Source organism: Mauremys reevesii, linkage group 16, assembly GCF_016161935.1.
Source record: "Mauremys reevesii isolate NIE-2019 linkage group 16, ASM1616193v1, whole genome shotgun sequence".
NCBI lineage: Eukaryota > Metazoa > Chordata > Testudines > Geoemydidae > Mauremys > Mauremys reevesii.
This window is the reverse complement of record NC_052638.1, coordinates 18,208,074-18,230,342: the sequence shown is the minus strand read 5'-3', so window position 1 is coordinate 18,230,342 and position 22,269 is coordinate 18,208,074. Positions and strand designations below refer to the sequence as shown.

At 40.1% G+C, this 22,269-nt stretch overlaps 1 protein-coding gene across 10 annotated transcripts in view; it reads left to right on the top strand.

The window, feature by feature from the left end:
• Nucleotides 1-22,008, top strand: part of ADCY7 (adenylate cyclase 7) — a 124,738-nt gene extending 102,730 nt beyond the window's left edge. For all 10 annotated transcript variants that reach the window (XM_039503811.1, XM_039503810.1, XM_039503812.1 and 7 more), the window contains 15 exons: nucleotides 1,076-1,156; nucleotides 2,217-2,289; nucleotides 3,758-3,855; nucleotides 5,486-5,570; nucleotides 7,892-8,029; nucleotides 9,017-9,079; nucleotides 9,918-9,980; nucleotides 12,544-12,716; nucleotides 14,156-14,237; nucleotides 16,081-16,236; nucleotides 17,011-17,157; nucleotides 17,683-17,790; nucleotides 19,179-19,293; nucleotides 19,995-20,119; nucleotides 20,239-22,008. In XM_039503811.1, the coding sequence (XP_039359745.1) occupies nucleotides 1,076-1,156; nucleotides 2,217-2,289; nucleotides 3,758-3,855; nucleotides 5,486-5,570; nucleotides 7,892-8,029; nucleotides 9,017-9,079; nucleotides 9,918-9,980; nucleotides 12,544-12,716; nucleotides 14,156-14,237; nucleotides 16,081-16,236; nucleotides 17,011-17,157; nucleotides 17,683-17,790; nucleotides 19,179-19,293; nucleotides 19,995-20,119; nucleotides 20,239-20,385 (1,654 nt within the window). In that variant the 3' untranslated portion in view covers nucleotides 20,386-22,008. The remainder of the gene's footprint in view (nucleotides 1-1,075; nucleotides 1,157-2,216; nucleotides 2,290-3,757; nucleotides 3,856-5,485; nucleotides 5,571-7,891; nucleotides 8,030-9,016; nucleotides 9,080-9,917; nucleotides 9,981-12,543; nucleotides 12,717-14,155; nucleotides 14,238-16,080; nucleotides 16,237-17,010; nucleotides 17,158-17,682; nucleotides 17,791-19,178; nucleotides 19,294-19,994; nucleotides 20,120-20,238) is intronic.
• The last annotated feature ends 261 nt before the right edge of the window (nucleotides 22,009-22,269 follow it).

The window sequence follows — 22,269 nt, the reverse complement described above, 5'->3', positions numbered from 1 at the left end:
TGTAAGGAGGGAGGGTAACTTCAGAGAAATTTATACTTTTGTGTGCCATTCCTTCTTGATTTTCGTATTAGCAGTAATTGAGAATGGATATAAACTGGACACTAGGAAGTTTAGACTTGAAATTAGATGAAGGTTTCTAACCATTAGAGGAGTGAAGTTCTGGAACAGCCTTCCACGGGGAGCAGTGGGGGCAAAAGACATATCTGGCTTTAAGACTAAGCTTGATAAGTTTATGGAGGGGATGGTATGATGGGATAGCCTAATTTTGGCAATTAATTTAGCAATTGATCTTTGATTATCAGCAGGTAAGTATGCCCAGTGGTCTGTGATGGGATGTTAGATGGGGTGGGATCTGAGTTACTACGGAGAATTCTTTCCTGGGTGCTGGCTGGTGAGTCTTGCCCACATTCTCAGGGTTTAACTGATCGTCATATTTGGGGTCGGGAAGGAATTTTCCTCCAGGGCAGATTGGCAGAGGCCCTGGAGGTTTTTCGCCTTCCTCTGCAGCATGGGGCACGGGTCACTTGCTGGAGGATTCTCTGCAGCTTGAGGTCTTTAAACCACAATTTGAGGACTTCAGTAACTCAGACATAGGTTAGGGGTTTGTTATAGAAGTGGATGGGTGATTTCTGTGTTCTGCATTGTGCAGGAGGTCAGACTAGATGATCATAATGGTCCCTTCTGACCTTAAAGTCTATGAGTCTATGAGAATGTTTCCAATAGTTTTTTAAAAAGTTTTGTTTGAAATTTTTCAGAAAATTGACATGAGGTAATTGTATTTTTGCTTTGATAAGACATGAGTTAGGCTTCATTGTGTAATAAAGTATTGGAATTATTTATATTTGTTTAAATAGTTTCTTGGTTTTATTTTGGAGATCATGTTGTTATTTTGATATATTTTTGAGGATATTTGTAATTAAGTGACAATGATGAATAATCATAGCAGTATGTGACATCTACACTGTGCATATATTCTACAGCACATTTTGGAAGTCTGAATAGAGATGCATCACATTATTAAGCCAGAAATTGATTTGATGCTTAATAGCTTCTGTGTTTTTCTCTATATATTTAGAAATACATCCCAGAAGGGAAGGATAGAAGAAGATACTTACGATGAAATGATGTCGACCATTGAGGGTCTCAGTTCGACTAAGTGTGTCATGTTTTTATTGTTTTTGTAGATTTTAAAAGCAGCTCTGCTTTTCTCCAGAGAGAACCTGCATTGTCAATTTTAAAGCTAGATGCAAATGTCATCTTTGAAAAATGTGCTTGCTTGTGTGCCATTTTGCTTGTTTTTAACTTAAGTACAGTGGGAATTATTTTGCGTTAAAGTGCAGCTTAATAATATAGTTCCATTGTGAAATTCTCAGTCAGGTTACAGGAAAATGTTCATTTGTGAGAAAACAAGAAGTTATAACTGAAAACAGATAATGTCCAATGTTCAATGCTACATTTCAACTGTCCCAGCACATTCAATATTCTAGGCATCTCCCAGCACATTACACAGTAGTGGGCTGAATACAGGTCACAGGAAATGTGGGAAGGTCAGAGGGTGAGGCAGCTGGGGCACACATGTAGGCAGAGGTCAGGAGCACATGGGTAACTGCTGGGAGCACTGCAGATATGACTCCCATGGCTGGTTCACGGAAGGTACATGGAGTATCAGTGCTAATAGCAGGCACAGAAGTTGGCACGGTATATCTGTAAAAAGTGGATGAGGGCTGTATTTTATATCTTTTAAAATGAATTCTAGCATAGAAATTCCTATGATCTATACAAACATAGAATCATTTCAATTGGGAGGGAGCCATCCATCCCTTCTACTGGGTTATGGCAAGGCTGATATAATCGTACTCAAACCATCCCCAGTAGATGGCAGATATTTGCAGGGTGAAGACCTGGGTGACCTGGTATCGCTAATCCAACTCTATCATCTCTAACCCAGCCAAGAAGGTTTCAGACTGGATTCCTTTTGCACTGATAACTATACTACCAAAGGGATGACTAAACTGGTGCAAAACCATGAGAGCCAATAGCTGAAATGTAAAGGCTCTTAGAGTGCTTTGCCAGTTGTTCAGAAAAACATTATGCTGTGATAAACAAGCCATTGGCTATGTGAACCATGGAATCCAACCTGAAACATACGATTTTTGCATTCTGTTATGTTAGTTTATTGCATACATTTTGTAAAACCTATTTCTGTTTTAATGCAGACCATCGTGTAGTAACTCAGATGACTTCTGTGGATGCTCACTGTTTTTTGTAGAATCAGGATTGGAAAAAGAGGTTAGTAGGAGATGAATCTTTTTTGTTATCCTAGGTTACAGTTAAAGGACGATGGCTACATGGGAGCTGGGAGCATGCTTTCCAGTCTGGGTAGACAGACGTGCATTAGCTCTGCTTGAGCGTGCTAAAAATAGCAGTGTGAACATTGTGGCACAGGTGATGGCTTGGGCTAGGTGCCCATGTCCAAGCCTAAGCTCTGGGTCTGAACTATTTTTATCACACTCGTCTCTGTCTGCTGGGACTGGGAGGCTCACCCCCAGCTGCAATGTAGACGTACCTTCATAGAAACATGAAAGGACAATTGAAACTGAAAGTATGTTCGTTCCTATATTGGGATTCCTGAGGTGACTGCAGTGCCAAATGAATCTTAGGTGATGTGATGTAATGCAGATCTCTTGGTTCACTTGGCTTATTCGCTCCTTCTTGGTAATGTTAATAATATGGACCAGTTAATAATCTAGAGTTAAACCTTTGCAATTTAAAGTCAATGGACTTTTTGGCAGTGGGTTCAGCATTAGTCTGAACATCTTTATTATAAAAAAGCAGTAAGAGGTATTTAAAATGTGTCTTTACATACATTGTAGCAAATAGGACTCTGCTTTCCATGATCATTATATATCCGTATGATATTTGGTAGGTACAGTATATACCCTCTATGAATGAATGGTAACGTTATCCTTGATACTAAAACATCCTGAGTCATGGCTTAAATGGAGGCAGGATTGAATTTCAAATCTCCTTATGTATACAGTATTTCACCATTCTATTGCTCGCCCTTTCCCAAACTCAGTAGGACCCACAACCCATCCCTGTACCCCCAAAAAAGAAGAGCCTTCACTGAACCACTCCAATCTGCGGAGATCCCTCATTAAACCCAGAGTGATTTATGCATATGGACACATTCATGAGGAATATGTATATTTTACATGTGTGTATATATAGTAAAACTTTCATAAAGAGCGTTCTCACTTTGAGGCTGCGTCAGTGTCGTCAAGGTTTCAGTTGAGTTTTGGGTAGCATTCAGTTAAATGAACTTCTGCTAAAACTTTTTCTTCTGGTGTCTTGTGTGGTAGTTTAAAACAGATTTAACTGTGTATGTATTAATCTACTCACACAGGATGGGGCCCCCAATCACTATGATAATATAAATAGTCATGTAATCACTCTTATAGTAAGAGTTAGTTTGGAAGTTATGCTGACTTTCAGGTTGTATAATAATCTGTTGTGCAGTTACTGCACCTCGTTAGGTGTCCCCAGCTGGTTAGAAACGGATTCTTTTGGACTGGAGTCTTTTTCTTTAACGGTGCCTAAATGTACATATTCTCTGGTTGGTTGGTTTCTCTTCACATTCTTAGCTTAATAGTATGGTGCAAAGATACTTTGTGGTAGAATTAAAAAATACATGTAGTAGATTACAAATACTAACTCTAGAATTATCCTTATTAAATTATTACAATCTTTGTTTCAGTATCGCACCATCCCCATCCCCAGACTGAGGAGTTACTTTGCCTGTGCCAGTATTGTGTTGCTCTGTATATTTGTGATACAGATGTTTGTCCTGCCAAAGTAAGTGTGTGGTGTTTTGCACTTCTTTACATTTTAAATGGATTCTCTGGATAAAACATTGCTTGTATGTGAGCAACACCTTTAGCTCTTCCAGATCATCCTTAAGGGCTGTAGTTAAGGCTGTCTACATGTAAACCACTATAGTAGTGCTTCAGTGTAGACATGCACTACTGTGATGGGAGGGGTTCTATCTTAAACCTAGAACTGTCTACACAATGGGTTTGATAAGTTTACCTACATCGTGGATTTCTCATATCCCTGCATGACATGGTTGGGTTGACCTGACTAGTTACATACACACAGATATATTCATTCTTAATTGTGACATACTCTTTGTTAGTATGGTGCATTCATAGGTAGTTTTGCACCTGAGCCAGGACAGCTGCATTAATCTAAGTGGACAGTGTTTCCTTAGTAGTGTGTTTTAGTTGTGGTCACTACACACAGGGAGAAGATCTATTAAGTAAGGAAGTGCATTTTAGATTGTTTTTCTGACCATCACTTTCATGAGCGAAGATTAACAATGGAGAGTAGGGTTAGGCAGTTCAGGAGGGTTTGAAGCCTGAATTTGATGTGGAAGGAAAGAGAAAATCAATGAAGGGGTTTGAATATGTGAGTGACTAGCTCAACGATACAGTGTAATCTTGGGGGACTACTATAAATTCATACTGGGAAACGACTAGAAGTTCTTAATGTTGTATTCATTAGAGGAAGTTAGTTGCAGCAGTGGCATCTTGTATAGACTGGTGATAAGATTTGCGGAGGCGAGAGAAGACACAGTAGATCAGTAGAGATGGCCCAAATTTTGACAAAGATTTAAGCAGTCAGGGTGGAGACACCTTCAGCGATGCTTGGAGGAGGAAGACCAGATTTGGTAAGAGTCTGGATGATGGGGGAGAAGGGCAAGACACCTGTAATTGGCTGTGGAGCACTAAGGAAACTCTCACCACAAATATCTCTTGTAATGATGTCAGGATTATGAATTGGGTTAGTAATATTAGCTCTAGTATTGCTATCCGATCATGGATACCATTAGTAATATAGTTGCTTAATATGACTCTAAGGCCAGAGACTAGGCTGTTACTCAAATACAAAAAAGCATCACTGAAGAATATTTGAGCCTAAAATACAAAGATGAGAAACTGCTAAGTGGACAATTACTAATAAAAGAATGATATTGTCACTGAGAGCACATGGCGTATATGCCTCATGCTCCCTTTTCTTTGCGAGGAAAAGGAGACATGATAGAGGAACTTGAAAAAAAGGTTTGTGAAATGGCTCTTTGTCACAGCTCGGAGACAGCTGACTTTCCCTGGGCTTTTACATTTTCTGCCATATCTGGTTTTCTCTGCTGTGTCACTAATGATGGCTGCGTGGTTTATACATGGGGTAATAGCACACGATTTGAATGAGAGAGTGGAATACCTGAAAGTGAATCTTTGCCAAGAGAGGGCAATAAACATCCATGGAAGGCCCTTTCTCATGGTCATCTAATGCCAAAAGAACAGCAATGATACTTATTTTAGTCATGGGAAACTGCATTAGTGAGTGTTGCTTGGTCAGTTGCAATTTGACTATGACAATATGCATAACACTTCTGTTTAACTTTGTTCTCCTCTCTCTCTTTTAGAACTGCAAAACTGGGACTTTCATTTGGAATTGTAGGAGGCATAATTGTGCTTATTTTGTGTGTGTGTTTTGCTGATAAATGCCTGGTAAGTAAGAACATAGGCCAACATTTTCAACTTCCTTATTAAGTAAGGAAGTGCATTTTAGAGTGCATGGCTAAAGTTTGGCATTTACATATAAATGACCTGCTTTTCAGAGGTGCTGAGCTTTCATCAGAGTTGCTGGTGCTCAGCACTTCCCACAGGACATTCGTATTTAGGTGCCTAAAATATAGATTTATGGGACTCAACGTCCGGCACCCGCATTTGAAAATTCTGATCATAATTCTTACATGCTGTTATACAGCTGTAAACACACTTCTAACTGGATTTTTAAAAAGCCCTTTCTGTTCTTGCATTCATATTTTCTGGGGGGTTTACCCTATGTAGTGGTAATCCCAGTTATGGATCCTGTAGTTTTCTATGTTGAAACTAGAACAGGAGTACTTGTGGCACCTTAAAGATTAACAAATTTATTTCAGCATGAGCTTTCGTGGGCTACAGCTCACTTCTTCGGATGCATAGAATCCAAAGAAGTGAGCTGTAGCCCACAAAAGCTTATGCTGAAATAAATTTGTTAGTCTCTAAGGTGCCACAAGTACTCCTGTTCTTTTAGCGGATACAGACTAACACGGCTGCTACTCTGAAATCTATGTTGAAACTGGCATTCAAGTGAAAGGGAGTTTTGAGTGCATATTGATTTTAGGACTAAATTGACTATAAGAATTCATAAGCAATAAGAAAAATGCAAATCCATGAATGTTGTAATGGTGGCGATTCCATAGCTGGCAGAAGAGTAACGCTCTTAAAGTTGGACCTAAGTACACCTAGAATTCTAGAAAGTAAAATGACTTGTATTTGAATTGACTATGCTGTGGTGCACAGGTACATTACCAAATGTATGCAAATGGTGTTTTTAATAAAATTAAAACAGGCTGCACAAAACCAGAGTGCAATCCTACGATGTACAAAAAGAGACAACATCCCCCAGTCCAGCCTCCCCATTGCCCACCCCCAAATCAGCCCTCTGTTTGAAAATGCCTGGGAGAACAGGGGAGCGTTACTGTGTGTTCTTAAGGTCACTGAACTTGGCTCTGGTGGACCAAGGAGGGAAATGAATTTTAAAGCTTTGTTGAGAATTTCCTGCTATCAGCCACTCCCAGCATGGTGGTGGTGTCCTCAACATTGCAGATCTCTGCTACTATGAAAAAAGATGTGGAAAGAGATGGTTCTCTTAGGCAGCCAGGGCCTAAGCTATTTAGGGTATGTCTACACTGCAATTAAAAACCGGTGGCTGGCCAGTGCCAGCTGACTCAGGTTTGCAGGTCTCGGGCTATAGGGCTGTTTAATTACAGCGTATAGATGTTTGGGCTTGGCCTGGAGTCCAGGATCTAGGACCCTGCAAGGTGGGAGAGTCCCAGAGCTTGGGCTGCTACCCGAGCCCGATCATCTACACAACAATTAATCAGCCCCTTAGCTGAGCCTGGGGAGCCCCAGTCAGCTAACACAGGCCAGCCACAAGTATCTAATTGCAGTGTAGGCAGACCCTTAGGCCAAAATACTGCATTCACTGCACCCTGATATAAGAATGGTAATTTTGTTACAGGATTAAATAGCAGACCCTTCTTGAATTGCACGTGTTGTATTATATTTTCTGCTGAGCCACAGGAGGGAAGAAATCCATAACCAACATTGCATTAGGCTTGATTTTGCCAACCGGGTACTACAAAAGGACAGTTTGGATTCAGTATCCCAGAATAAGAAGCTTTTGTTCCATTGGCATAATGTTTGCATTCTGCATAGATGTATGTGTTAGCAAAGAGATTTTTTTTTTCCATAATAGGAAGTGCCGGTTTGGGGGGTTTGGTGTATGATTGGTTTATTTTATTTGGTCTCCTTTAAGTTGTTTGTTTTAAATATAAAAGAAAAATTAGCAAATGTTAGTGTAAAGAATTTAATAATTTCTCTAGCATGTTTCATTAGGTGACATGAGGCTATTTTGAAAACATAAATTAACTGAGTCTCAGAAAACACCCCCTGTGGAATAAGGAAGCATTTATCTCCATTTTATTAATGGGGAAACTGAGGCACAGTTGTGATTTGTCCAGTGTCTTTCAGCGAGTCAGTTCCGGAGCTGGGAATACAACCCGAGTGTCTTGGCTCTGTCTCTTGCTCTGACCATTACAGAACAACACTTCTCTGTTTAAAACAGAGAGAACATTTTCTTGTGCCCTGGTGATTGTTTAATACTGAGACTTTTGTGTGTGCAATGGACAAAATGTTTTTTCTTGTATCTAGAATTATGACTCTTGGCACACTAAAGCCTTCATGTAATGCATCTTGTTGAGACAAACTTGTTTCCTTTACAGAAATGCTGCTCAGAACAATGGCCTTTATTGCGCCACCTTTGTGCTATTTCGGATAAGGTAGAAACAATGCCTCTAGTGAGACTCCCTTTAGCAGTCATCACTATAGGTGCGTTGCTGGTTATCGCCATTTTTAATTTGGTAAGTACTTGCGTTTATTTTTATTCTGTGCATTTCTTTCATTTTGTAACCTTTGCAGACTTGATCACCCCACTCCTCTCCTATCTCAAGTACCATGTTCTTGGCCCTATTTTCTGATATTTAACTCTTCACTACTTGCTTTTAACATTGAGCTGATGTTCAGAAAGATAATGATGTATGTTGGGCAAAGTAGAATGCCGAGGAAAGACACCCAATTTGTAGAACCAGAAATCCATATATAATATCACATTCTCTTTGTTTCAGGCTGTCCGTTTATAGTATCGGCTGGTTATAATTACTATTGCTATAAGAGAACTGTAGCTTTTTTATAACACAAAATGATTTAGGGTGTGAGTGGGTAGTGGTTTTATGAAGTATAGGCAATACAGCACTTCATCATTGCACTAGCTAAGGTCACTGAGGGGGAAAACCAAGGAAAGTATGAATTGACCCGTTTTAAAACAAAGCCATTATGTGTATTTATGGTCCTATTCAGGAGTGTTTACTCATGTTGTTAGTCCCATTATAGGAGTTCAGCTTGAATAAGGACTGCAGGATTTAGGATCTGATTCAATTCTCATTGAAATCCAAAGCGAGTCTTTTTATTGACTTCAATGTACACCTTGTATTGGCCTTTTGGCCCATAAAACTGAAAAGCAAAAATCTGTTTAGAAGTCACCAAAATATTCATTAACAACTCTTCTCGCTTGGTCACCCAGCTCTGAAAACAGGTTCACTTTTGAAACGTGTGTCAAGTTTTGACATGACCTTTTCTTGCAACCCCAGATCACTTTGCCGATGTGCCGCATGTGTACAGGGCATCATCATTAATATTTAACATTTATGGTACAGTAGGGCCCAGAGGGCAATCAGAGCAGGGCCCCAGGGTGCTGGTGCTATTAGTTATGTAACCATTGACTGTCTCCCCACTTCCCCACCCCCCCGCCTGCTAATCAGCTTTTATATTCTTTCTTGGCAATGAATCAGCCTGCTGAAAACAATAGATCCATAAACGCTACTGGATCAAGTGATGAGGTTGTCACCTTCGTGGTGAGTAGAGCACCACTTCCATTTCCTAGATAAAAACAGAGACCTGGAATGCTCTGTGTATTATTGACAGCTGGCAGGTTCTCTATAACTTCCCTTCTCTTTATGAAAATAGAGCTTTTAAATGATTGATAACACAAAGGTTAACTCCTGTCAGTAAGCATTTCCAGCTGCTCTCTCTGACAGGAGATGTAATTCCCTGCATTATGTGGGTTCTGCATGAGGTGGTTTTGTATCTCATCTTTCTGGATTTTCCAGAAGTGTTGAGCACTCCTGATGCCAGTTGAAGTCGTTAGTTGTGGACATTCACCACCTTTTGAAATTCAGGTGTTCTTAGGGAACCAGTTTGGTACAGTACAATAGAGTGTATACTATTATCTATCTGTTAAACTTTATATTGAATCCTATTGGGCAATTTAATCTTTTGTTCAGTCTTGTAGATTTTTCAATTTATAGCCCAAACAGACAAGAATGTGCTTTAAAGTTGGGAAATATTTTAAAATTAAAGAATAATTAGCACTTACTTAAGGACTGACCCAATTCCCATTGACATCCAAAGGGAGTCTGTTCATGTCTGATTTCAGGGGTATTGCATTCAGCTTTTGGCACTTAATGTTCAGAAATGAAATTCTATTGAAGAGTCACCAAAATGGTCATGAACAAGTTTTCTCACTTGATTGCCCAGCTCTGAGCTAGGTCCGTTTTTGTAATATATGCTGCAAGTTCTGACACAACCTTTTTGTGCAAGCCCTCATCGCTCGAATGATGTGCTGTTTGTGTATGGGGCACATCCCATTCTGCTGCTAATCAACTTTTCCATTCTTTCTTGCCTGTGAATCAGGCTACTGAAAAAAGTACAGCTGTGGACTTTACTGGATCCTGTATTAAGGATGTCATCTTGCCTGTGAGTAGAACACCAGTTTCCTTCCAAGATTAAAACACATATATCTCAAATGCTGGGTTTAATATTGACAGCTGGGAGGCGCTTGGTATCTTCCTCTTGCTCTTTAAAAATATAGCTTTTTAATTATTGAGTGCACAAAGCTTCACCTCTGCAATTCCAGCGGTCCTGTCTATGATCAATCATACTAATTTTCTGCATTAGGTAGAATCTAAAGAAGATGCTTTTATAGCTTCTTTTTTTGGAAATTTCAGATTTAAAAAAAAGCAAAGCTGGAATTGAGAAAAGTAGTAAGAACACAAATGGTGGATATGACTGAAATATTGATGATTTATTGTACTGTAAAGTGTATTTGGGTATACTGGTAGCATGGGGGGGGAAAGGGTTTAAATAGTACATGGATATGCACTGACCTCTTGCATATATGGTGTGTCTACCTGCAGCTGGAAAGGTGCTGCCTGAGTATAAACCCATCAAGACCCCCAGTTTGTACTGGGCAGTTAGCTCAAGCTGCCACCCATGTTATGCCCAGCTACGCTGCTACTCTTAGCATGCTGGCTCAAGCAGAGCTAGAATCATAGAATATCAGGGTTGGAAGGGACCTCAGGAGGTCATCGAGTCCCACCCCCTGCTCAGAGCAGGACCAATCCCCAGACAGATTTTTGCCCCAGATCCCTAAATGGCCCCCTCAAGATTTGAACTCACCACCCTGGTTTAGCAGGCCAATGCTCAAACCACTGAGCGATTCCTCCCTCCCAGCTAGCATGTGTCTGTCTTCCTGCACTGAGAAGTACCCTTCCCTGTTGCATTGTTCACATACCTATAGTGAATTTCACTCTTAAAGACCTGATGGAAACCTTGAGTGCTCAGCACCTTTGAAAATGTGATCCTGGGATGCGTAAACAGGGGAATCTCAAGTAGGAGTAGAAAGGTTATTTTACCTCTGTATTTGATACTGGTGCGACCGCTGCTGGAATACTGTGTTCTCAAAGAGCTCAATCTATTTAGCTTAACAAAAAGAAAGGTGACTTGATTACAGTCTGTCAGTATCTACCTGGGGAACAAATAATGTAATAATGGTCTTCAGTCTAGGAAAAAAAGGGTGTAACACAATCCAATGGCTGGAAATTGAAGCTGGACAAATCCAGACTGGAAATAAGGTGTACATTTTTGTCAGTGAGGGTAATTCTCCATTGTAACAATTTACCAAGCATTGTGGTGGATTCTCCATCACTGACAGTTTTTAAGTCAGGATTGGATGTTGATCTAAATGATCTGCTTTAGGAATTATTTTGAGTTAGTTCTGTGGCCTGTGTTATACAGAAGGTCAGGCAAGATGATCACAGTGGTCACTTCTGGCCTTTGAATCTATGAAAATCAGGCCCAAGGTCTTTTAAGAGGACAAGTTTGGCCCCATACAGTATATCACATGCTACTGAGCAGATCCTCAGTTGGTGTAAATTGTGATAGCTCTATTGATCTGCCCCTATATCTTTGTTATACCTGTTATCATTGTTATGGTACAAAGAGCTTAGTAATTTGTTCAGTGCCTTGTATATATTTTTCTCTTTTATACTCAAAAGAAACAAAGAACGTGATTGTAAAACTGGTAAATATTTTGAAACAATACTTAGGATTTGCCTAAAGTCTGATCTAAAGCCCATTGAAGTGAATGGGAGTTTTTCCGTTGACTTCACTGGGTTTTGGATCAAGTCATTAAAATTCTTTACCACATTAATGAAACCACCCAGCAGGTAGGTAAATAAGTAGTGGTGTATCTTTGTTTCACAGATGAGGAAACTGAGACACAGAGAGGCTGTGACTTGCTCAAGGTTGCAAAGGGAGTCACTGTCAGAAATCAGATTAGAGCTCTGAGAGTACATCTACACTGCAAAAAACTCCCACCGCTGTGAGTCTCAGAACCTGTGTCAGCTGACTCGGGTTTGTGAGGCTCCTGCTAGGGCGCTAGAAATCGCAGTGGAACGGTACCTGCTCAGGCTGGAGCCTGTGCTCTGAGGCCCAACGCCTTGCTCAGTTTCGGACCCAGGCTCCTGCCCGAATGGCAAAGTCTACAGTGGTACTTGTAGCTCCAAAGCACAAGACAGTCAGTTGACCCAGGCTCTGAGAGTCACTGCTGTGTGGTGTTTTTTTTATAGTGTAGTTGTATCCTGAAGTTCCCGGTTCCCAGCCTTGTGCTTAAGTCACTAGACTATGTTGTCTCTCTAAATTAGTCTTGATCTTCAAAACATTAATAGAAATCCATTTTTAAAACTAACAAGTTATGGGAAAAAAGCCTCTTGTCAAAAGCTCTTCACTTTCATTTGTACAAGGTGTTGCTTAGCAGTTTTTTATATAATGATGTTGTATGTTGGATAAATTGGTGAAAGCCTAAGTTCTGTCTTTTAGTAGATTTTTCAAAAAAAAACAGATTGTCTGACAACTGCTTTAATTCTTTACTGGATCTAAATTATGATAGCCATAAAATTCCTAGCCTTACAAGCAGTAAAATATACTTTGTCCTAAGAGTGTGAATTATTTAGCATCTCATTAACTTCTTCTGTTACAGTATTATACATATTGCTGCATATTAGGGTTTATTGCCTGCTCTGTATTCCTTCGGATGAGCTTCGAACTCAAAGTTCTCCTTCTGTCCATCGCTGTTTCTGTGTACATCTTCCTCTTTAATACCTCAAACAACTTCAGTGCAGGCTGCAGCAATGACAACAGTACCACTCAAAGGTATGCTATGAAGTCCCCAGTAGTAGACAACAATTTTCCATGAAAAGGGTTGGTAGATTCCTTCACTTTCATTGGAATTTTGAAGTACTGCAACACTTTGAGCCAGAAGCCATTAGGACATGTTTTTATATATCATAGGGGAAAAAAAATCAAGAATTGTACCATGCATGGGTTGAGATGTGGGATGTGAAATTTCAGGGAGACTGGTTTCATTTTGGGGATTCTAGTGAGGGGAATTTGAAAACTGAGCCTATAATGTGAAGCTGGCCTCAACCTATAAACTATGAAGGAGGCCGTTCTCCTCCATAAAATTCCAGTATTCTCCATAATATTGAGTTATTCGGTCAATAGATCTGCTTTAGCTGGTTCTTAAGTGAGCTTACTATAGCTGCTCATTTCACACATTTTAAAATAGTCTTTTAAAATAAACTTCACAATGTAATAACCCTAAGATGTTTGGTACTTTGTACTCCACTTTCCATAGGGAAGTGTGGCAAAGTGTGGCACGGTCTAGGGCACTTTGTCTACATTGTACATTAAATCTTTAGAAAATGGTAGGACATTTAGATTCATGGTATATCCAATATTTGTCCGGAGCTGATGGGGAGGGAGTATTTGTGGAGAACATGTGTTTGCCAAAGCAACACTAATCATACCACTTTTATCAGCATAACAGTTAACTGTTGTGAAATTACTTTCCTGATTCCAAATACTTTAAAAAACCAAACATTTAGCTCCTCCAGTCTAATTGAACAGGGCAAAGAAGCCATAAAATAAATCGTGTGTACCATATGGGAAGCTTGGTGTGCTCATTTGCAAATCTTCTGGGTACAATCTCACAGTTGTTTCATAGCATGGCAGTTGTCTGAGCTGTGAGATCAAGCCAAAAGATAACGTGAGCATGCTGAGACTTCAGGCTGGTCTAAAACAGAAACTGAACCAAAATAACTAAACCGGTTGTCATTCCCACTTTCAGTTATTTCAGTGAGTGGATTGGAAGTGTGACATGGAATACTCTTATTCCAGAATAAGTGCATCCACTCAGACTTGCACCGAAATATCTAAAGGTGTGAACTACAGCAGATTTATTTATTTCAGCTCCAGTTGTCTTGTAGACAAGCTCTTAGTCTCTTTGTCCATCACAAGCAAGGAAGCTGTTTCCTACTTTAAGCCTCTGTGGTTATGTCTTGCTGGGCAAAAAGGGGTGTGATTTTTCAAATGTGTTAGCTCAGTATGATTGAAAAGCCCCATTAAGATGCAGGCGAACAGCTAGGAAGACAGGACCCATAAGCAGAGGGACTACATTAAAATTGGGGGACTGTCACTTGTGTTGTTTCTGTTAAAGAGTACTTTGGAATGCCAGGGAGTTCTGTTTCTAAACATCCAGAGATTCCAAAATATTCAAAACGGCAATTGTATGTTGCTTTTCTGTATTCCAGGCTTTTCATGAAAAATCCAATACTGATGACTAACTTATACCTGGCTCTGTTTTACGTAACTCTGATCCTATTTTCAAGACAGGTATGGATAAAAAACAAAACAAAAACCCCACAGTCCTTTTCATTCAGTGGTAGTTGAGTTAAATAAAAGACACCTGTTTTCTATCTCTGTAGTTTGTCCTAGACACCAAAAAAATCATTTTTATAATGTGTGGGAAAGAAGGGAAAGATTTTAACACATTTTTCAATAGTATTTTGGATTCTAACTCTGAAGACACAAACTTTTAAAAGTGGCTTCTGATATTCAACTCACAAAATTGGGCACCCAAAATCTACATTGTTTAGTCACTTTCAATTGTATTTATAAATCATCTTCCACCCTTCTGGCAGGGTGGTTTGGGACAGTGCAATATTCAAAATAAATATACTTATTAAACTAATTAAAGTGTAATTATTAAATTGAATTATAATGATTAAATAAAAATACAGATTGCTTTACAATGATTTAGATAATGGCATAGAGAGTACACTTAGAAAGTTTGCACACGATACCAAGCTGGGAAGGGTTGCAAGTGCTTTGGAGGGTAGGATTAAAATTCAAAGTTATCTGGACAAACTGGAGAAATGCTCTGAACTAAATAGGATGAAATTCAATAAGGACAAATGCAAAGTACTCCATTAAGGAAGGAACGATCAGTTGCACAGATACAAAATGGGAAAAGTTACAAGAAGTCCAAAATAATGTTTAGTATCAAAATAATGTTTAGGTGACAAGACCTCCTGACCTAGTAGTGTCACAGTTACATCCCAGAATACCTCCTAGGAAGGAGAGAGATTAGTATCTTCAGTCTTGGTGTTCCTTTCCCAATGACCCATCAAATCTGGTGGCCTGTGATCTGGTGGGTGTCTTCCCAATACACACCCAGTTGTAATTGTGACCTAGTCCATATTCCTAACTTTAGATATAGAAATGATACGTGCATACAAATTGGATAATCACATTCAGTAAATCATAACCTTTCCAATGATATCTTACATGAGCCATCTTGCATAAAATACATCTCAGTTATGTCATATCCATTTCATAACGATATTTCCATAAAGGCTATGGAGTGTAATGTCACAAGGACAAGAAGCAATGGGCTTAAATTGCAGCAAGGGAGGGTTAGGTAGGACATTAGGAAAAACTTCTTAACTGTCAGGTTAAGCACTGGAATAAATTGCCTAGGGAGATTGTGGAATCTCCATCATGGGGAATTTTTAAGAGCAGGTTGGACAAACACCTGTCAGGGATGGTCTAGATCAGTGGTTCTCAAACTTGGGCTGCCACTTGTTCAGGGAAAGCCCCTGGCAGGGCAGGCTGGTTTGTTTACCTGCCGCATCTGCAGGTTTGGTGCTCCAGGCCAATGGTGGCTGTAGGAAGGGCGGCCAGCACATCCCTCGGCCTGTGCCGCTTTCTGCAGCCCCCATTGGCCTGGAACGGCGAACCACGGCCAGTGGGAGCCACAATTGGCCAAACCTGCAGACGCGGCAGGTAAACAAACTAGCCCGGTCTGCCAGGGGATTTCCCTGAACAAGTGGCGGCCTAAGTTTGAGAACCACTGGTCTAGCTAATACTTAGTGCTGCCATGAGTGCAGGGGACTGGACTAGATGACCTCTCAAGGTCCCTTCCAGTCTTATGATTCTATGTGCAAATTGAACTAGAGTACATCTGTTGCCAGTTGAGTCGCATGCACAAATGGCTGTTGGCTCGTGTAGAAGTGACTTCTGTTTTGTGCAGGTTTTCAGTCACAATTTCAGTGGCCATTGGGTGTCCTGACAAAACTTGGCTGTAACTGCCCCCCTTTTCACTTGGTTTGAAACCTGTAAACTCTTATCTCAGAGCGATGGGGGGGTATTTTACTGTGTGAATTCTTGTTTTCAGATTGAGTATTACTGTCGACTAGATTGCTTGTGGAAGAATAAATTTAAAAAAGAACATGAACAATTTGAAACCATGGAGAACGTAAACAGGCTCTTGCTGGAAAATGTCCTTCCGGCACATGTTGCTGCTCATTTCATTGGTGACAAATTAAATGAGGTATATTTAATCTACTCTGCTGGTAGGAAGAATGGTAGATCAGACTCCAGTGAGACTGCCACCTCACCGCCCATGAATAGGTTACAAGCTACTGCTTGCTTCCTTTGTTCCTCCCTCTTCTTGGTCCACGATATGAGAATCCCATGGCCTTCCCAAGCCCAAGGAGCTGCTACCCCCATGGCATTAAGAGGACTTCAGTTTAAATGAATGCTTGCTTTTAGCACTGGCAGGAGCGGGGCATGGAAATCCACATCAGAGATGATCATGGGCTTTGGCACTGATAATTGGTTTAGAAGTGATGTTAGGATTCACCTCTCCAAAGACCCCTTTTGACAGAGCTGATTCATTTAATTCCTATAAGGAGCTAGCTGAGGGGCAGACAGCATCCACTTGGCAGCACTCTGATGGCAGATGATGAAAGGGCACTGATAGCGGCGCTTCTTAGACCCTGCGCCTCACTCTGCCAACACCTCCATAGTGAGTCACTGGATTGACTGAGCTGGGAGGATGGGGGGCTATTGGAGCAGAGCGAGCAGTCACTGTGCAGAATGCAGCTGGAGGTATCTGGTTGGATTTCATTCTCAGCACTTAAATTCTGATTCAATACAAATAGGAAAATGTGGTAGTCCTGTTAATTTTGCTGAATTCCAGTAGCTTAGCTTGGTTCATTTCTAGTCATAGTTATTTTTTAAAGGTACTAAAAGCTGAATGCAATTTTGGTTACACACTGTGGGGTTACAGAGTAACTGTGAAATTACTATTGCTTTCCAACAGGATTGGTACCATCAGTCTTATGACTGTGTCTGTGTCATGTTTGCATCAGTACCTGATTTTAAGGTGTTTTATACCGAATGTGATGTCAATAAAGAGGGACTGGAGTGCTTGCGGCTGCTGAATGAAATCATTGCTGATTTTGATGAGGTATTTCAAGTTTCAGGCAAACCTAGCTTGGATTTACATGATTACAATATAAAATGTCTCTCTAGAGCAGTGTTTCAATGTAGGAGCCATGAAAAGTGAAAAAAAATTTAGTAAGATGAACCAGGATTCTTAGTTCAACCTTGGAAAGTTAAATTCTAATCATTTCCATCTGATGTACTCATGCGGTTAGACCATCTCACCCTTTAATAGTACGGTATAAACAAGGCCTAGTGTTTTTCCTCATGATGCAAATACCGATCTGTCTCAGATTTTATTACTGGGTTGCAGGATTTACTACATTTCTATAATGTGTGTCCAAAAAAGGGGGTGGGTGGAGGGAAACAGCAGCAAAAGAAATCTTCCACACTTTATTTAAAATGTATGTTTTCTGCGACAAAGTGACGTAATGTATCTAGAGATAAATCTTATGTATATGGTAGGGAATACAAGATCATTGGTGAGAACACATGGGGATATAAGGCATTAAGGTCTCAAATTATAATTCAGTTTCTTTCTTCCAATCAGCTGTTGTTAAAACCTAAATTTAGTGGTGTTGAAAAAATCAAAACCATTGGAAGCACTTACATGGCAGCAGCAGGCCTTAGTGTCGCACCAGGACAAGAGAACAACCAGGTATGATACCCTTTGGAATATAAACACATTTAGAATTCTACTTGTCCATATCGGTGTAGGTGACAGAGTGTAGAGGTATGGGAAGGAAGATGAATGTTATCAGCAGTCATAGTCTCAGGTATGGAAGAAGATAGGAAATATATTCTGAGGCTGTATTTTGTATTTTCACATTATTTATAATATATTTCTGAAATGTTCCAAAATTAAGGCTATAAATCCAATATTTGGGTTCTGGTGTCAAGAACAAATACTGTGGTTTAAAATGTCACCAAGATGACATATGTAATGGAATTACAGCCCTACATACAGCAGAGAATTCATCACTCCTTAATACCAGACCAGGGAAGCTGGTGTCAGCTTATTTCCTTTAAAATCGGTTTGCTGTTTTCTTGTTTACAGCTGTTCCTACATTATTCTGCGAGTCAAAGCACTGTGATTTTGACTAACTTTCATTTATCTGTAGTTCTATTCCTCAAGAGCAGATATTAAATTCAGATATTCTCTGATGCTGTTTAGTTGGGGATTGGTCCTGCTTTGAACAGGGGGTTGGACTAGATGACCTCCTGAGGTTCCTTCCAACCCTGAGATTCTGTGATTCTAAATCCAAAACCAACGTTGTTTTTCTTTAAATTCTCAAGAATCTTTGGCTCCAGGAGCTTGAACGTTCCTGGATACACAACAGAATAGCTTGAATGGTGGGAAAACCAAGCGGCTGTTGATACCAAAGAATGAACAACCTCAGCCATGTCTGATCTGGATTCAGGATTTGATGGCAAATTGATTAATATAATTGTTATCTATACAGATAACATGGGTATAACAATAAACTCAGATAGCAAAAATCAGATCTAAATTTCAAACACCCTGTAGCTAAGAGGTGTTTAAAACCAGGTTTTTGGTTCAGGCCCATCATGAGGAGGAGGTTTTGGTGTGAGGAGTGAGAATACATGTGCTGTACATACAGGACACTTAATTTTAAATCTGCACTAAAGTTTGGAAAGAGATGTAGAGCCGGGTTGTGAATACTAAGCAGAGCAGGCTCTCCGTTTGCCAGCCAGACCCAATTTACTTCAATATTCATTTTAATTATTGTGCATGTTCATGTGAACTGAGCTGATTGTGTAATGGTATCTTATTTCACCTGGGACTTGACATAGATTTGGACTCCGGTCTTTATAAATTGATATGTAATTAATTGATAGTACTGGACTTCATCAGAAACCAGCATTACAGCGACCACTGGCGCTGCAGCAGCATGACACACAATAATTGAACTGCTTTGGTGCTTACATCATTGTTCTTTGAGATGGACAGTTACCATTCATTATACTGAGAGCTTGGCATGATCTTGCATATTAAGGCATTAATAGCCATTATAAATTACCTAGGACCAGGAGAGACAGCATGCTCAAATTGGGATCATGGTGGAGTATGGAATTGCCTTGATGAGTAAACTGGATGGCATCAACAGACATTCCTTTAACAATTTCCGCCTACGTGTTGGTAAGTTCAGTTTCATACAGGATGTGAATACTACACTCTTTGCAAAAACTAGAGCTGGAAAAGGATTATTAGATGGTCAAGCCACTGGTCAGTGCTGAATTATTCTTGACACTGAACACTGATATTATGGTTATAAGCATAATATAAATACTGAGAAAGAACATTGTCTAGTCTAGCTTTTAAATGCGCCAAGCTGTGAGGTTCCACCTCTAACCTTGGAGTGTGACTGTAGTCTCATCATCTTGATATTCCTGCAATATTCAGGGATGTTTCTGGTGCTGGGTGTGGGAAAAGGGGAAATAATGCTGCAGCTGCAAACGGGGCGGAGAGGGAGAGCATGGTGTGTTTGCTGGTTGGATATGGGGGTGATGAGAAAGCTGGGTAGCGTGCTGCTGTTGGCTCATTACATGGCAATTCTAGGATTGTTGTTAGACTGTTAATGTTCTACAGAAGGAAGGGTGGAGTTCTGCTTAAAGCACAGGTCGGTGAGATAGGAGATCTGGATGACACGTTCAGCTCTGCCACAAACTTCCCCTGTTACCCTGGGCAAGTCCGTTCCTCTGTGCTTCCTTATCCCCAAAGGGTGCAGTGAGGCTTTATTTGTTGCTGGTTATAAATCACTAAAGTGGTCCTCTGCTGGAAGGATTTACTGAAGTGCAAAATTATATTAACTTTAATGGCACATACTTTTATTTCTGTAGGGATAAACCATGGGCCTGTAATAGCAGGTGTGATTGGTGCTCGTAAACCCCAGTATGATATCTGGGGCAACACTGTCAATGTCGCTAGCAGGATGGAGAGTACTGGTGAACTTGGAAAAATCCAGGTACAGAGTTGGGCATTCAGATGTTTCTAGAAAACTGCTTTTAGCATTTTTATTGCTTAATGCTCAGAGTTAATTTCCATGGTGTTTTACAAGAATTTCACTATTTCTGTTTCACTCAGGTTACAGAAGAGACAAGCAAAATATTACAGGAACTGGGATATTCATGTGAATGTAGGGGACTCATTAATGTCAAAGGAAAGGGAGAACTAAGGACTTACTTTGTGTGCACAGATACAGCCAAATCCCAAGGTATTGGACTGAATTGAGTCTGTAACGAAGTTTGTCAAAATGTATTTTGAGCCACCACTTCTCTTCTGTGAAGTCTTAGAATTTCCCTCCTTATGTGAAGGAGATTATTCCAAATGTATGTGTCCTAACGGTTCCTCTGCATCTCAAGGTAGGAGAGTGACTTTAAATGAAGTCTGAAAGTGCCTAGAAGCAATTGTTGGACTACCTGTTTCTGGGATAATTTGACGATTTTTCTGGAATTGTCTTGCAGCATTTCCTAATATTTCCTTTCCTACATCCAGTCTGGGAGACTAAAGACCTTAATAGCACATGCAGATGCACTATTGAACTAATTTCCCAGTTAAAACAGACATTAGGAAAAACTTCCTGACTGTCGGGTGGCTAAGCACTGGAATAAATTGCCTAGGGAGGTTGTGGAATCTCTGTCATTGGAGGTTTTTAAGAACAGGTTAGACAAACACCTGTCAGGAATGGTCTAGTTATTAGGCAGTCCTGCCTTGAGTGCAGGGGATTAGACTTGACCTCTTGAGGTCCCTTCCAATCCTATACTTACGATTCCACTGCCTCATTCTATGTCAGATCTGCTAGCAGTGTGGCAATTCAGAGACCTTAAGAAAAAGTGACAGTATATTTGGACCCTGCATATATGCATGGTCTTTAGTGCAAAGCTGTTTTCAGGACAAAAGACTGCTGTATGGAGGAGAGACACAAGTGAACTACAGTTTATTATATGGTGATTATACTCTAGCTCCTTTTGGAAAGAGTAATTGCGCAATAATTCATGTTCCCCTGTCCCTTTTCCACAAACTCACGCCTCCCCCATACCTATAGCTTATATTATGGAAAGCTTTTCTTGATCAGCAGTTGTACAGGAAATGATTTTTGTCTGGAGTTGGTTCAAAATACCTCTATTATGGATACAACCCATGTTGCTCTCTTTACCCTGCTTTTCACTATACCAAGGGACAAACCATATTTCATTTCTTAGATGAGATGAAAACTGTTTTAGTACGTATTGGAAGTAAGCCACTTTGACCTTCAGAATTAGTCTTTTGACTTTGAAGAAATCCAGACTATTTCCAGAGAGTGAAAGCCCATTTAGGGATGTGCCTGTTGCAGTGAGACAGTAAATGTTAGCAGGACAGAAATGTGAGTATTGCATTCGCTGCAATCATGCCCTTTGACTGTGTGTATTTATACTGTGTTTTGTGAGGTTCTCGTTTGGTTTCCATTGCCTGTATGAGGCCAGCCCCTCAAACTGCTGACTTGTTTCTGAGGTATACAGAATTGCTATCCCAACTTTTTCTTGTCATTAACAAAATTAGCATTTAACGTGTTAGTCAGGATTGGCGCTTACAAAGGTGAAGTATAAACTGCATTGGCCAGTCAGGCAGGATACCAGCAGCTGATGTGAAAACTTCCCTTAACAGATCTTTCAATGCACCTTAATTCTGACCTGCCAGCTATTCTCCTGCTCGGACTTTCTGCTGACAAGAAACAGCCACTCAAATTGTGTAGGTTTCAGAGTGGTAGCCGTGTTAGTCTGTATCAGCAAAAAGAACGAGTGGCACCTTACAGACTAACTTTTATTTGGGCATAAGCTTTCATGGGCTAAAACCCACTTCATTGGATGCATGTAGTGGAAAATATAGTAGGAAGATATAGATACACAGAGAACATGAAAAAATGGGTGTTGCCATACAAACTCTAACAAGACTGATCAATTAAGGTGGGCTGTTATCAGCAGGAGAAAAAAAACTTTTGTAGTGATTATCAAGATGCCCCAAAAGTGTAGTTTTTTTGTGATAAAGGCAAATATAAGATCAAATTTATTTTTCCAATTTGTGCCTTGAGGCAAACTTGAATGTAGGTGGCACTTACCCCTCTGACAACCCTTCCAA